The following is a 14620-nucleotide window of genomic DNA, read 5'->3' on the forward strand; positions in this document are numbered from 1 at the left end:
CCTTTTCCTCCTGCCTTCAATCTTTCTCAGCATCAGGGTCTTTTCCAATGAGTCAGTTCTTTGCATCAAGTGGCCAAAGTATTGGGGCTTCACCTTCAGCATCAGTCCTTCCAATGAGTATTCAGGACTGATTTCCTTTAGGATGGACTGGTTGGATCTCCTTGCAGTCCAAGGGACTCTCAAGAGTCTTTTCCAGCACCACAGTTCAAAAGCATCAATTCTTTAGCACTCAGTTTTCCTTATAGTCCAACTCTCACATCCATACACGACTACTGGAAAAACCATAGCCTTGACTAGACGGACCTTTGTTGGCAAAGTAATGTCTCTACTTTTTAATATGCTGTCTAGGTTGGTCATAACTTTTCTTCCAAGGAGCAGGCGTCTTTTAATTTCATGGCTGCAGTCACTGACTTCAGTGATTTTGGAGCCCCCCAAAATAAAGTCTGTCACTGTTTCCATTGTTTTCCCATCCATTTGCCATGAAGTGATGGGACCAGATGCCATGATCTTAGTTTTCTGAATGTTGAGTTTTCAGCCAACTTTTTCACTCTCCTCTTTCACTTTCTTCAAGAGGCTCTTTAACTCTTCTTTGCTGTCTGCCATAAGGGTGGTGTCATCTGCATATCTGAGGTTACTGATATTTCTCCTGGCAATCTGATTCCAGCTTGTGCTTCATCCAGCCCAGCATTTCTCATGATGTACTCTGCATACAAGTTAAATAAGCAGGCTGACAATATACAGCCTTGACATACTCCTTTCTGATTTGGAACCAGTTTGTTGTTCCATGTCCAACTCTAACTGTTGCTTCTTGACCTGCATATAGATTTCTTAGGAGGCAGGTCGGGTGCTCTGGTATTTCCATCTCTTTAAGAATTTTCCACAGTTTGTTGTGATCCACACAGTCAAAGGCTTTGGCATAGTCAATAAAGCAGAAGTAGATGTTTTTCTGCAACTCTCTTGCTTTTTCGATGATCCAACGGACATTGGCGAATTTGATCTCTGGTTCCTCTGCCTTTTCTAAATTCAGCTTGAACATCTGGAAGTTCATGGTTCACATACTGTTGAAGACTGGGTTGGAGAATTTTGAGCATTACTTTGCTAGTGTGTGAGATGAGCGCAATTGTGCGGTAGTTTGAGCATTATTTGGCATTGGTTTTTTTGGGGGATTGCAATAAAAACTGACCTTTTCCAGTCCTATGGCCATTGCTGAGTTTTTAAGGCTACAATTTATTTTTATGAAACTTAAGGGTGATTTATTGAATGAGACTTTCTTGTGAACCTCTAAAGCAGAGGGATCCTCAGCAAATAAAACCAGAAATAGTAATGCTATTCTAATAGTAATTTGGCAAAACAACTAAAATACTGTGAAGTAATTAGCCTCCAATTTAAAATAAAAAAAAAATGGCATATAAATATATGAAAAGATGCCCCTCAACATATGTCATCATAGAAATACAAATTAAGACAGTGAGATACCAATACACATCTATTAAAATGGCCAAAATCTGGAACACTGACAACACCGAATGCTGACAAAGATAGTGGGAATGCAAAATGGTACAGCCACTCTGGAAGACAGTTTAAGTTTTTTCCAAAATGAAACATAGTCTTATCATACAATGCAGCAATTATGATCCTCGGTATTTTACGCAAAGAGCTGGAAACATATGTCCACACAAAAACCTGAATATGGATGTTTTTCACAGCTTTGTTTATAGTTGGTAAAACTTGAAAGAAACCAAAGTGTTCTTCAATAGGTGAATGAATACATAAACTATGGTACCTTTAGACAATGGAATATTACTCAGTGCTACAAATAAGAGCTATCAAGCCATGCACAGACATGGAGAACTCTAAATGCATATTATTAATGAAAGGAGCCAATTTGAAAACGCTATATACTATACGATTCCAACTCTATGACATTCTGGAAAATGCAAAACAATGGAGATGGTAAAAAGAACAACAGGAAGAAGGGAGGAGAGATTAATAAGCACAGCACAGAGGATCTGAAGGGCAGTGAAACTACTCTGTATGATACTGTAATGATGTATACATGTCATTATACACTTATCCAATCCCATAAAATGTACAAAGCCAAGAGTAAACTACAGACTTCGGGTGTATGATGTGTCAACACAGGTTCATCAGCTGTAGCTAGTGTGCTCTGTGGAGGATGTTGATAATGGTGGGGGGTGCGGTGGTGCTATGCATGTACAGAGCAGAGGATGTACGGGAAGTTTCTATACCTTCCTCTCAGTTTTGCTGTGAACTGAAAACTGCTCTGAAAAGTCAGGTCTGTGAAACAACAAAACAAAACAGAACAAAAACCTTTGCTGGAATTGCAACTCTCTGTGTGTTATTTTTCACAATAAACTGTGGAAAATTCTGAAAGAAATGGGAATACCAGACCACTTGACCTGCCTCTTGAGAAACATATATGCAGGTCAGGAAGCAACAGTTAGAAATGGACATGGAACAACAGACTGGTTCCAAATAGGAAAAGGAGTACGTCAAGGCTGTATACTGTCACCCTGCTTATTTAACTTCTATGCAGAGTACATCATGAGAAACGCTGGGCTAGAAGAAGCACAAGCTGGAATTAAGATTGCCGGGAGAAATATCAATAACCTCAGATACGCAGATGACACCACCCTTATGGCAGGAAGTGAAGAGGAACTAAAAAACCTCTTGATGAAAGTGAAAGTGGAGAGAGAAAAAGTTGGCTTAAAGCTCAACATTCAGAAAACAAAGATCATGGCATCCGGTCCCATCACTTCATGGAAAATAGATGGGGAAACAGTGGAAACAGTGTCAGACTTTATTTTGGGGGGCTCCAAAATCACTGCAGATGGTGATCGCAGCCATGAAATTAAAAGACGCTTGCTCCTTGGAAGAAAAGTTATGACCAACCTAGATAGCATATTCAAAAGCAGAGACATTACTTTGCCAACAAAGGTCCATCTAGTCAAGGCTATGGTTTTTCCTGTGGTCACGTATGGATGTGAAAGTTGGGCTGTGAAGAAAGCAGAGCGCCGAAGAATTGATGCTTTTGAACTGTGGTGTTGGAGAAGACTCTTGAGAGTCTCTTGGACTGGAAGGAGATCCAACCAGTCCATTCTAAAGGAGATCAGCCCTGGGATTTCTTTGGAAGGAATGATGCTGAAGCTGAAACTCCAATACTTTGGCCACCTCATGTGAAGAGTTGACTCATTGGAAAAGACTCTGATGCTGGGATGGATAGGGGGCAGTAGGAGAAGGGGACGACAGAGGATGAGATGGCTGGATGGCATCACTGACTTGATGGACGTGAGTCTGAGTGAACTCTGGGAGTTGTTGATGGACAGGGAGGCCTGGCATGCTGCAATTCATGGGGTCGCAAAGAGTTGGACACGACTGAGCGACTGAACTGAACTGAACTGAACTGTGTGTTAGAATATTTAGGGGGGAGCCTTGGGCTTCCCAGGTAGCTCAGCTGGTAAAGAATCTGCCTGCAATGCAGGAGACCCTAGTTCAATTCCTGAGTTGGGAAGACTCCTGGAGAAGGGATAGGCTACCCACGCCAGTATTCTTGGGCTTCCCTGGTGGCTCAGCTGGTAAAGAATCTGCCTGCAATGCGGGAGACCTGGGTTCGATCCCTGGGTTGGAAAGATCTCCTGCAGAAGGGAAAGGCTACCCACGCTAGTATTCTGGCCTGGAGACTTCTATGGACTATAAGTCCATGGGGTCTCAAAGAGTCAGACATGACTGAGCGACTTTCACTTTAACAGTACAGCATGCGGAGTTGCATGGCAGACAGATTTCTTAGTAGAATTCTGAAAGTGTTCAATAAACTTTGCTAAAGCAAAAACTGTAATTTGTTGGTATAAAAGTTTCATAATTCTTCATGATTCACAAGCTTCTCAGGGCTGCCCTGATTTATACTAAAATGAAACTGGATTTGCAAGTCATTATTTCTGAAAGAAGAGCCATTTAGGCTCTGTGATCCCTTGGGAGGCCTCTCCCAGCCCACTAGAGCACACGCACCACGTTTCTTCCAGTTCCTGATCCTGGACAGCACCCTGGACTAGCAATCACAGGACTAGGCCTTTGATCTCATTTATGGTAAGGAACAGACGTTTGATCTCGAACATGTCAGTGTCATTACATCTTGCAATGAATAAGGATTACAATGGCTGTTTCTTACCTGCAACTCGGGAATAATGTGCGAATTGATCAAATGACAGCAGTAAGATTTACTGCTGAGAGAAAAGTAAATTCAATAAAACGTTCTTCTGCTAACACACACAGAGTTACGGCAAAATGTCTAGACAGTAATTCTCAGAAACATGATTACCGGGTGATGCACTCTTCCGCCTGCTTCTCATTGTGCATTTTGTGATGCACCACAGCAGCCACTGCCAGTGGTCCCCCGTCCCCGCAGAGGAAGGTGATGGAATGCTTGCTCAAGGAGTTCAGGCTTTGCTTTACGTAGCCATGTGCCATCTGTAGGTAGGTGGGGTCCCCGAACACATCATAGAGGTGTAAGTAAAGCACAGCAATACCTGAAAAGCAAAAAGAAGATCATGTACAGATAAGGAAAGAGCAGCTGACCATATTATTCTGGGGTATCGTCTACTCAGCAGTGTTGATTTTTGATAAGCTAACAGCAAGTATATAAATTATCTGGAAATTCAGATGGCCTTAGTTCTAGACTCAGCTTTATTACCAAGCAGCTCTAACAGCAGTAGGAAAATACTCACGTTTTCTCAGTTTCCTCATCAATTCAAAATTAAAATAGGAACTCTAAGAACTCTCAGCCCAAGTTTACTATGAACCCTTGTTACACTCCAGCTACTGTGTTCGTTTTTTCTTTTGAGAGTCCCCCTGTTTTATTTATTTATTCACTGCCGCATGGGGCTTTCTCCAGCTGCGGCGAGCGGGGGGCTGCTCTCTAGCTGCAGTGCACCGGCTTCTCATGGTGGTGGCGTCTTGTGCTGTGGAGCATGGACTTCAGGGCGCTTGAGTTTCAGCAGCTGCGGCACCTGGGCTTAGTTGCCCCATGGCATGTGGGATCTTCCCGGATCAGGGTTGAAACTTGTGTCTCCTGCTTTGGCAAGTGGATTCTTTAACACTGAGTCACCACCAATTTTTGGTATAATCAGTCATCACCTATCTATTTTACAAATAATAATTTCCTTAATAATAAACAAGAAATGTTTGTTCTTATGAGCTGAAAAAATTCAAAGACTGGGGAATGAAAAACTAAATTTTTCTTTGTATACAAGATCATTTTTTGCATGAGAAGGTAGGTAGAGTAATAACCAAATCCTCCATCCCAGTACCATTCCAGGCAGGGATTATATGAAAACTATTAAGTTTTCTGAGATCTAAGAAAATAAATTCAGTTTCTCAAATTTTTTTTAACCCTGTTTAAGACCAAGCCACTTTAGTAACTATACTAGAAAAGCTGCCAATAACTTTTGCTTTGGGCTTTGATTTGCTTCTTATCCTGCTCTTGAAGGCTGCTATATGTAACTGAGGCCTTATGTGCATGTCCTCATTCCAAACGCCTGTCACAGTAGATAGAGCATTTTCTCGGAAGCCGACTGGTCTCAGGGCAGACTCAGAGAGGTGGGGTAGAGAGCCTGCCTGCCTGCAGCATTTCCAGAAACTCATTTCTTCCCTTAAAGTACATTTTCCATCTCATTTGCCATTTTTAGATGATACAGGGCCTCTGTTTAAATCTAAATTAATAGAGCCAATCTCTTCATGGATTTTGGGGCTGTAAAAATGCAGTTTGCAAAATTACTTTTCACTGTACTGAGGATAATTTTAAATTTAGATAGTTTTCTCATTTTGCATGGGTAACCTCCAAAGCTTTGTGCTACAGACAATTCAATTTCGCATGTATATTAAGGCCAAATTTTCATTTCCTGCCAAAGTTAATAACCTTGTCTGCTCTTTCAAAGTGGCCTGGTGTTAGTAATTCCACAAGCTGCTGATCAGACGTACCAATACTTAAGGTTTGTAGACATAAGTGTACAAAACCATGCATATGGGTTAGAAAAAAAAATTCTCCTTTTCACAAATGATCAACGTCAAGAGCTTCTTCTAGAATTAGGTTCTTAATAGGCTTCATCTCCATCCATATCAGGCATCTGCACAATCTGTTTAAACTGTTACTCTTTGATTTTGCCCTCCTATTCCCATCACTGCCTGAACTCCCCTAATTAAGTTATGCAGGCACCAAAGCCAGATAATGACATGACTGAGATCCGAGAAAATGAAAAGTGATTAAATACAAGCCCAATGATTGTTTTCCTTTTTAGACCTTTGTCTTTCATTATCAACAATTCCTTTTGGACTGAACATTTAACAAACAAAACTCATTAAAGGTGTGTGCAATTTTAAAGTCTGATGCATTTCTCGTGAAAAAATGTAATCATTTACAAGTCTCATGATACTTCACTTAGATGGAAATTTTTTAAAATTTCTTTTTGATCAGCAGAAAATTAGCTTTCCACAGCTTCAGGTTCTATTCCTGTGTTTTCATTCTGGGCCTCTGTGTCCATATATTTTGATTAAGCTATCTTCTGTTAGGTTTGTAGTTTACACCACCTACCTTCTTCCCTGCTATGAGACACTCAAGGTCAAAAGGGTTTCGAGTAAGGAGTGCTACTGCCAATTAGAAAAATCTACCTGGGCAAGCTTATTATAAATCAGTCTGTGTGTGTGTGGTAGTCATCAGTCGTGTCACCATGGACTGTAGCTCACCAGGCTCCTCTGTCCATGGGAATTCTCCAGGAAAAGAATACTGGAGTGGGCTGCTATTTCCTTCTTCAGGGGATCATCCCTGACCCAGGGATCGAACGAGATCTCCTACATTACAGGCAGATTCTTTACCATCTGAGTTACCAGGGAAGCATAAATCCGTCTAGGTCAGGAAAATAAGGCAAGATGCATTGAGTCAAAGATATTCAATGTCTCATCAATATTTTATACCCCAGGGAGCCTAATAATAGAAAAAATGAGGGAATTGTCTGTGACCAAACATCTTGAACTTGATTCTTATGATCGTCTAACCTTTGACAGTAGTCATGTATACAACATCATCTTTGCATAAAACTGAACGCTGACTGATATGGCAAGGTGGGAAATAAAAGATACAACCTCAACGCTCTCAGGGTAAACTCATTGAGTCCTTATATTTCCTCACAACCCTGGCCTCACTGCAGGCTTTTAAACTCTCCTTTCAAATGGAATTCTTAAATCAAAATAAACGTGTTCTTCATGGAAAAAGTCAAACAGTACTGCAACGCTTAATATACATTGGCAGTCTCTTGGCCTACTTCTATTCCTGCCTCCCAGAAGCAACCACTTTCAATAATTTTAGTTATTTCCTGTAGTATCTGCCTCCGTATTTCCAATAATATGCTATGTGCTTTCTCTTGATTTTTCTTCATCAAATACTTGATTCACCTTTCACTGCAGAAAATAAGGATTTAACTCTTGCAACAGAGACAGCTAAATGGAACCCCGAAATTTATCTCCCTTTTCTGTAAACAATAATGCCTTGGATTTTAGCTAGGCACACGGTTACCCAGAATAGTATGGGTAAGAACGTGTGCATGGGTAAGTTCTGACCAATGAGACAGAGTGGAAATAACAGGGGTAACTTCAGAAAATGTTCTTGAAGGGAGCAGACCTGCTGTTTCTTTTTTCCTGGTTGGAATGTAGAGGTGATGGTGTACCTAAGCAACCATTTTAGACCATGAAGTGGTAGTTCTGTGATGAGGATGGTAACATATCAAGATCAAAGAAGTTTAGAACCCAGAGGACTGTGAAGGTGCCACACCATGACTATCCTACACAAGACAGAAATTCTGTTGTGTTAAAGCCACTGTTATTTTAGGTGTGTTCCCGTTATGCAAGCAAGCCTAATCCTAAAGAACACGGCTCTCTTCAAAGCTCAGGAGGTAGGCAGAAGGTAGACCACATAGGGTCTTGTAAACCAGTTAAGGATTTGCGGTTTTATTTGAAAAGCACTATTTAGGAGCCCAACTAAATTTGTGTTTTTAATATTTCGCTGCAGAGGGAGGTGGGAACGATGTTCAAGTGGGAAGGACATGGGTAAACCTATGGCTGATGCATGTTGATGTTTGGTAGAAACCAATGTAATACTATTAAGCAATTATCCTTCAGTTAAAAATAAATAAATTAAAAAATATTTTATAAAAAAAAATTTCACTGCAATTGCACTGTAAGATTTGGAAAAGAATATATGGAACAGTGGATGCAGAAGGAGCAGTTAGGATCGGTGAGGAGTACAAACGAGAGGCAGAGTAGCTGTAGTAGAGATGAAGTGAGACTGACCTGGAAAGATACCTGTCTGGAAGGTACAAGTCAACAGCACCTGCTGGGGAATGACTGAGAGGGAAAGATCAAGATGACTCCCTAACTTCAATGGCTGGATGGGCGATGGTGCCATCCTCAGAGATGGCAAACGCCTCGAGAGGAGGGCCACTTAAGAGGGAAGACTACAGATGTATCCTTTCATAAACTCACCCCCAAATATGATTCCAATTCCTAACGGACATTTAATGAGAAGAAATGTTTTTTTAGTGGTTTCTAGGATAACACCCATCAGAACTGGTCATGAGGTTCAATGCAGGATGATATATGGAGTTTAAACTTTTTAATGTTTTCATCAATCACAGAATATGTTACATAATCAAGAATATCCTTGGGTTCAAATTTGAGCAGCAGATAAAATGTCCTTCTCTACTGTTTGGTAAGCAAATGGTAGAATAATCAAGATTTCCTTCCTTTTTCTACCCTTTCACGAAAAGGTAGAATTTTCTAGAAGAAAATTCTAGACCCGAAAAGACCAAAATGAGATTTAAAATTTGCTTGCAGTTAATTGTAAAAATACGCTCCAGATTGTTTTAGACTTTAGAATTACGTTTTTAAGAAAAAGGAAAGACTGCCCTACCTTTTATGAATCTGGATGAAGTTTTCATTGATATAAACTTTAAGTTAAAATATTCTTCTATTATTTTAGTTGGTCCACTCCATGATAACCACTGCCACTAAACTATGAAAGCTAATGCTTTTTGGTCTTACTTTGACTATCTGGTTAGGAAACATACTGACCTATTTTAAAAGAGAAAATAATCCACATGAAACTATACACCGAGATTATTAGTAAAGCAAAATCTAATCCATTATTTTCCCATTAATCTTCAAGTCATTAAAGGTGACTTTATAAGAAGTATTGGGGATAATATTCTAATTCTGTTAAGCAATGAGTACTTTTCTTCAGGAACAAGAGACCATTCCTACTCTGGATGGTGTCTTCATTTCCCAAAGGGTACGGGAAAGTTGTTATTGGGCTGCCATCTCTAGTTTACAAGTAAAATCAGACACATTTAAGTAATATCAGTAAAAATGAATCAATAAAGTGTCCTTTAGAATCAAGCATGGTAAGTCAGTAATTGTTTCAGAAATCACGTTAATTCTGTAGTTATTCATAGCCTCGGACGCTGACTTGATGGAGAAGGAATAGAGAGGTGGACACAGAACCCTCTTCTACCCCAGAGATAAAAAATTATCATCAGGAAGTAGGTATGGGCAGAGTGTGGACTGAAAGGGAGGCTTCATTTGTGGTAAGCCTGACACAGAGCAAATGCAGAGAGTGCTCCCAGCACGTGGAATCATCTAAGCAAATCCACGTGGACCAGAGGACTAGGGGATGACTTGGCTAGTAAGACTGGACTCCTTGGGGGTTCAAATTGTTAAAAACTAGACACAGAAATATAGACTTAATTCTAATTTATTGCCAATTTATGTGAAGAAGGAGTATTTAAAAACAGTATTTTTCAAAGATATATTTAGCTATACGTGTTAGTCTAGGTTCTGCAAGATGGGACTGAACATACTGGACTTCACTAGGGACATACATAACATGAAGGGTACTGCAGGACATCATGCCAGCAATTGCACGCTGCTTCCACGTGCAGCCCCTGGACCAGAAGAGGTGGTCTCACCTAACTAGAAAGAAGCTGAGCAGTCTAACCCTCCTGGAAACCAAGAAGGAGAGGGACACCCAGATATGAATGAGCACTAGAAGTGTCTGACACAGGGCCTGGTGGGGAAGTGGCAGAAAGAGGAAGCCAAATCTTGGACAGGTCAGTTCTGAGATGTTCATTAGACATCTCAGTGGAGATATCAAGTAGGCAGCAGGATGCATGGGTCTGAGTTTAGGGAAGAGAGGTTGGACGACATTTGTAAATGTCCTCCAGAAAATAGAAAAAAAGAACCTACGTATCTCCTGTGATCTCAGAGGCCAGTAGAAACCCAGATATCTATACTTTGATCTAATAACTTGTGGAATCTGTCTGGTGGCTCAAAACTACAGTGTTCACTATGACAGACTGCAACTATAAGTATCTACAGAAACCTCAGTTAGTTAAAATGAACAAATTTAAAATTCAGTTTCCCAGTCACACTGGCCACATTTCCAACACTTGGAAATGTAATTAACATATGGCTAGTGTAATTAACATATGGCTAGTGGCTGCTGAATGGACAGCAAAGAAACAGATTCATCACTGCAGAAAGGTTCAACGACATTACTGCATTAGGGACAGATGTCCTTGTTTATATAAAAAGTTCAGGATGTCTGGCACTGCTCACAGATCATCCCAGGAATCTCTTGGCTTTAAACTGTTGAAAACTAATTTACTTGAAAGACAAAAAACAAATGAAGCTTTGCTGTAAAGGAATCCATCCTGGCTTTCAGTATAGATGCTCTGCACCAGTTTTTTTTTTATTCTGTTTCCTTCCGTAGCTACAACTCTGGCAAGGGAGGGTGAATTGTTTAGGGACACTTCTAAATCTGCAATTTCCTTACTCAGCTACTTATCCCCAGCAGTACTATAAATATAGCCAGCTGTTGAGAGGTAATTAATAGGAAGCCTTTGAATTTCTGAGGGATCATTAGTCGTATTCATCTTGACCAATCAAGACCTTGATGCATCTCAAATGGCTATGGAGATGATAAAAATCTCCACAGATGTATGAAGCTCTCAAAGCACTTCTCTGTAATTATGCATTTGAGATTATTCCTTAACATTATTCATTTATTTTACAACCAGCCCACACTGATATAAAAACCTCTGCCATGGTACTTCAGTTCTGCAGGTTATTTCCTTATAGGTTAGGTACTTTTGAAGACTCTTCTTCATGTATGCTCTGGTGGGAAAAATCATGTTCAGATTATGGATACTGCTGCAACCACTGGAGATGTTCAGTGAACGCCCAAGAATGGGTCTTAGTAGTTTTGAGTGATACCGAGACAAGAACTTCCTAAAGGAGGGGGGATGGGTTGCTTCACCCTAAGTTTCAAACAAACTGTTCCCTAGTTGAAATTTTTAAAGCTTATCAATTTTTTTTTCATTCAGATTAATGGAAATATGAGAAATGAAAGTTTTCTCTAAATAACCCCATATAGTATGATCACCTGCTTTCTAAGCAGGCTGGTATTTTCTAATGCATTATTTTTAATAATTATCTTAACCTTACGTGTGTTTTGAGCGTGTGTGTTTCCATTTCTTCAACAAAATGACAGTGTCTTTAGTGCAGGGCTCCCAGTCCCTGAAGTTATTCTCCGCAAAGCCTGGATGTGAACACTGCACTGACTAGTACATCCAGTCTATCTTCAGGTTAAAGCTGGGCGTAGTGCCGGCTTTCCAAATACGCCAGTACTTTTAACACAGGTAACCTGAGGAGGAAACTAGCTGTGACTTTAAATCCTTAATTTAAAAATACTGACCCAAATGAAGAGGTGGAATTGCAAATAAAAAAAGGCAAATGAGCACACTGAAGAGGTGTCTTCTTTTCTCCATTATCTATTTCCAGAGCTAAACAGGAAAAGGGATTAAAATTTTTAAAAAGGGGGATATTATACTTTCCTCCTTCCTTCCCTCAGTGCCCTGCAGTGTACTGCTTCCTAACTGTCAAATTAGGAAGTGCTCCTATTCTGTTATTCAGACTACCATGAAAAGCGAAAATGTTAGTCGCTCAGTTGTGTCCAACTCTTAGTGACCCCATGCACTGTAGCCCACTAGGCTCCTCTATCCATGGGATTCTCCAGGCAGAATACTGGAGTGGGTTGCCATTCCCTTCTCCAGGGGGTCTTCCTGATCCGGGGATAGAATTTAGGTCTCCCACATTGCAGGAAGATTCTTTACCGTTTGAGCCACCCAGTAGGCCTTAGACTACCTTAATAGGTGATAAATCCTTTAACACAATAGTTATTAAGAGTAACTTAATTCAGGTTCATGAATCACTGCTTGATATTGAAGCCTATCTATGCTACTTCCTAGCTGTGTGATCTTACCCCACTTACTAAACCTCTCTGTGCCTGAGCATTTTTACATATTAAATGGAAATAACAGTAGCTACTCCATATACGTGTGCGTGCACGTGCTAAGTTGCTTCAGTCGTGTCCAGCTCTTTGTGACCCCATGGACTATAGCCTGCCAGGCTCCTCTGTCCATGGGATTCTCCATGCAAGAACACTAGAGTGGGTTGCTATGCCTCCTCCAGGGGATCTTCCAGACCCAGGGATTGAACCTGTGTCTCTTACATCTCCTGCATTGGCAGGCAGGTTCTTTAACACTAGCACCATCTGGGAAGCCCAGCTACTCCATAGCTATTGTAAATCATTCTGATCAGTACAACAGTCTCCAGCACCCAGTAACTACTCAATAAATGCCCAAACCCCATTAGTCTGTGATTCTGAGTGCTGAATGAGTTGCTTTGTCTCATCACTGATGCCTGATCTAAAGGGACAGAAAATACAGAGGCAACCATATTCTTCTTCCTCCTCCTATCTCCTGCCTCTCTCCTCTCTCACTGGCTCCTCTGAGGAGGGTTAGCAAAATCTTCCCTGCATCAGGACGTCTCTCTTCTCCTCAATCCTGTTTTCATGTTGTTATCCACTCTTTGGCTGTCCAGAGGCTCTTTAAGTCTAGGGAGTTCTCAGCTGGCATGGTGGTAAAGAATCCACATGACAATGCAGGAGATGCAGGTGACTTGGGTTTTGATCCCTGGGTCAGGAAGATCCTCTGGAGCAGGAAATGGCACACACTCCAGTATTCTTGCCTGGAGAATCCCTTGGTCAGAGGAGCTAGGTGGGCTATAGTCCATTGGGTCGCAAAGAATTGGACACAACTGAGCATGTATGCACATGAGAGCAGGTAAGTTTAAATTGGGGGCAAGAAGGAGGAAGCCCACTTTATGTCCAGGTCTAAACGATATGCTCTTTATCCAACTCTGCCAAGTATAAAGTGAATATTATGTATGAGCCCTGTCTCATTGCTGAGTTCACTTCTCAATTGCATCAGAGGTTGAAGGGAATGGGATGTGATTAACTCTTTTATATCCTTGAGACATGAAATGAGTCGGATTCTCACTCTTTCCCCATTCTGCCTAGTTTTGTTATTGTTTTTAGTTTGCACAGATGGTAGCTAGAGTAGTAAAAGACAGGTTATTTCTCTTTCACTCATCCATTCATTCATTCAACAAACATTTATTAAGCACCAACTATGACCCTGGCATTGTGTTAGCCGCTAAAGTTAACGGAATGAAATTGACAAGACATGCCACCTGGTATTGTGGATAAAAATCAAATGCTTAGATATCTGTCTCTTTCTTTACCTGCTGTCAGTTCTTCTGATCTACCTACAAACACTTACATCCTACTCTGTGCTTCACTCAAGCACACTGGTGATATCTAAACCCTACAGCTGTTTCAAGCCTGTGTGTCAGCCATTTATTAATAAGATCGCTGACGGCACAATGACATCAGCACCTTATAAACTGTAGGCAAAAAGAAAGCAGGCAACATTCATGGTGCATTCATCTATCTAGTGATCACTGTGAAGGGCCCTCACAGACCCAGTGGAGATCCACGCCACTGATTCCTTCCATTTGTCCTAACAGTGCTGGGTGGGAGGCACAGATGCCTCTCCTGATGGTGAAGGACACTTGGTCAAGGCTCAAATTAGACACTGAAATGCTGGCTCTGATGAAGAGCTAGTTAGAAGAATATCAAATTGCAAAGAAAAGACACCTGGCCAGAGTAATTTCTTTCAAATATCTGGCATCAGCAGAAACTAAGACCCACATGCTAAAACTGTAGCTCAGAGGCTATAAATTTGGCAGATCAGAGGAACAGTATCTTGAAACACTTTAATAACTTGCATTTAGAGCGTGAGTTAATATTACTCTAGGGATTATGCTGCACATCCTCTTATTTAAAATGTTATCTAATACTTGAAAAGAGGAAATATATGCCAATCTTAGCCTCATTAACTTTGCGAGTTGGTATAGAAGATTGGGTCATGTCTTTTAGAACTAAAGCTGCTAGAGTCCTGTGTGTGTTTTTTGAGTGTGAGTTGATCATTATTTCCCTTGGGAATTATCACAGTTAAGAGTGGGAAAAAATGAAATTAAATGAGGGCTAGCACTTTTCCTCATTCCCTCTTTAAGACACTAGTTGAGATCAGCCATCCCTTGGGTTTACTTTTCTTACTTTGTTATCTGCACAGGAAGCAATCTTTCCTACTAAATG

At 40.7% G+C, this 14620-nt stretch overlaps 1 protein-coding gene across 4 annotated transcripts in view; it reads right to left on the minus strand.

Annotated features, from left to right (window-relative positions):
- Positions 1 to 14620, minus strand: part of LANCL1 (LanC like glutathione S-transferase 1) — a 50532-nt gene that overhangs the window by 23786 nt on the left and 12126 nt on the right. For all 4 annotated transcript variants that reach the window (XM_069578239.1, XM_069578240.1, XM_069578241.1 and 1 more), the window contains exon 4: positions 4337 to 4544. In XM_069578239.1, the coding sequence (XP_069434340.1) occupies positions 4337 to 4544 (208 nt within the window). The remainder of the gene's footprint in view (positions 1 to 4336; positions 4545 to 14620) is intronic.

The sequence above is a fragment of the Ovis canadensis genome, chromosome 2 (genome assembly GCF_042477335.2).
Source record: "Ovis canadensis isolate MfBH-ARS-UI-01 breed Bighorn chromosome 2, ARS-UI_OviCan_v2, whole genome shotgun sequence".
Lineage (NCBI taxonomy): Eukaryota > Metazoa > Chordata > Mammalia > Artiodactyla > Bovidae > Ovis > Ovis canadensis.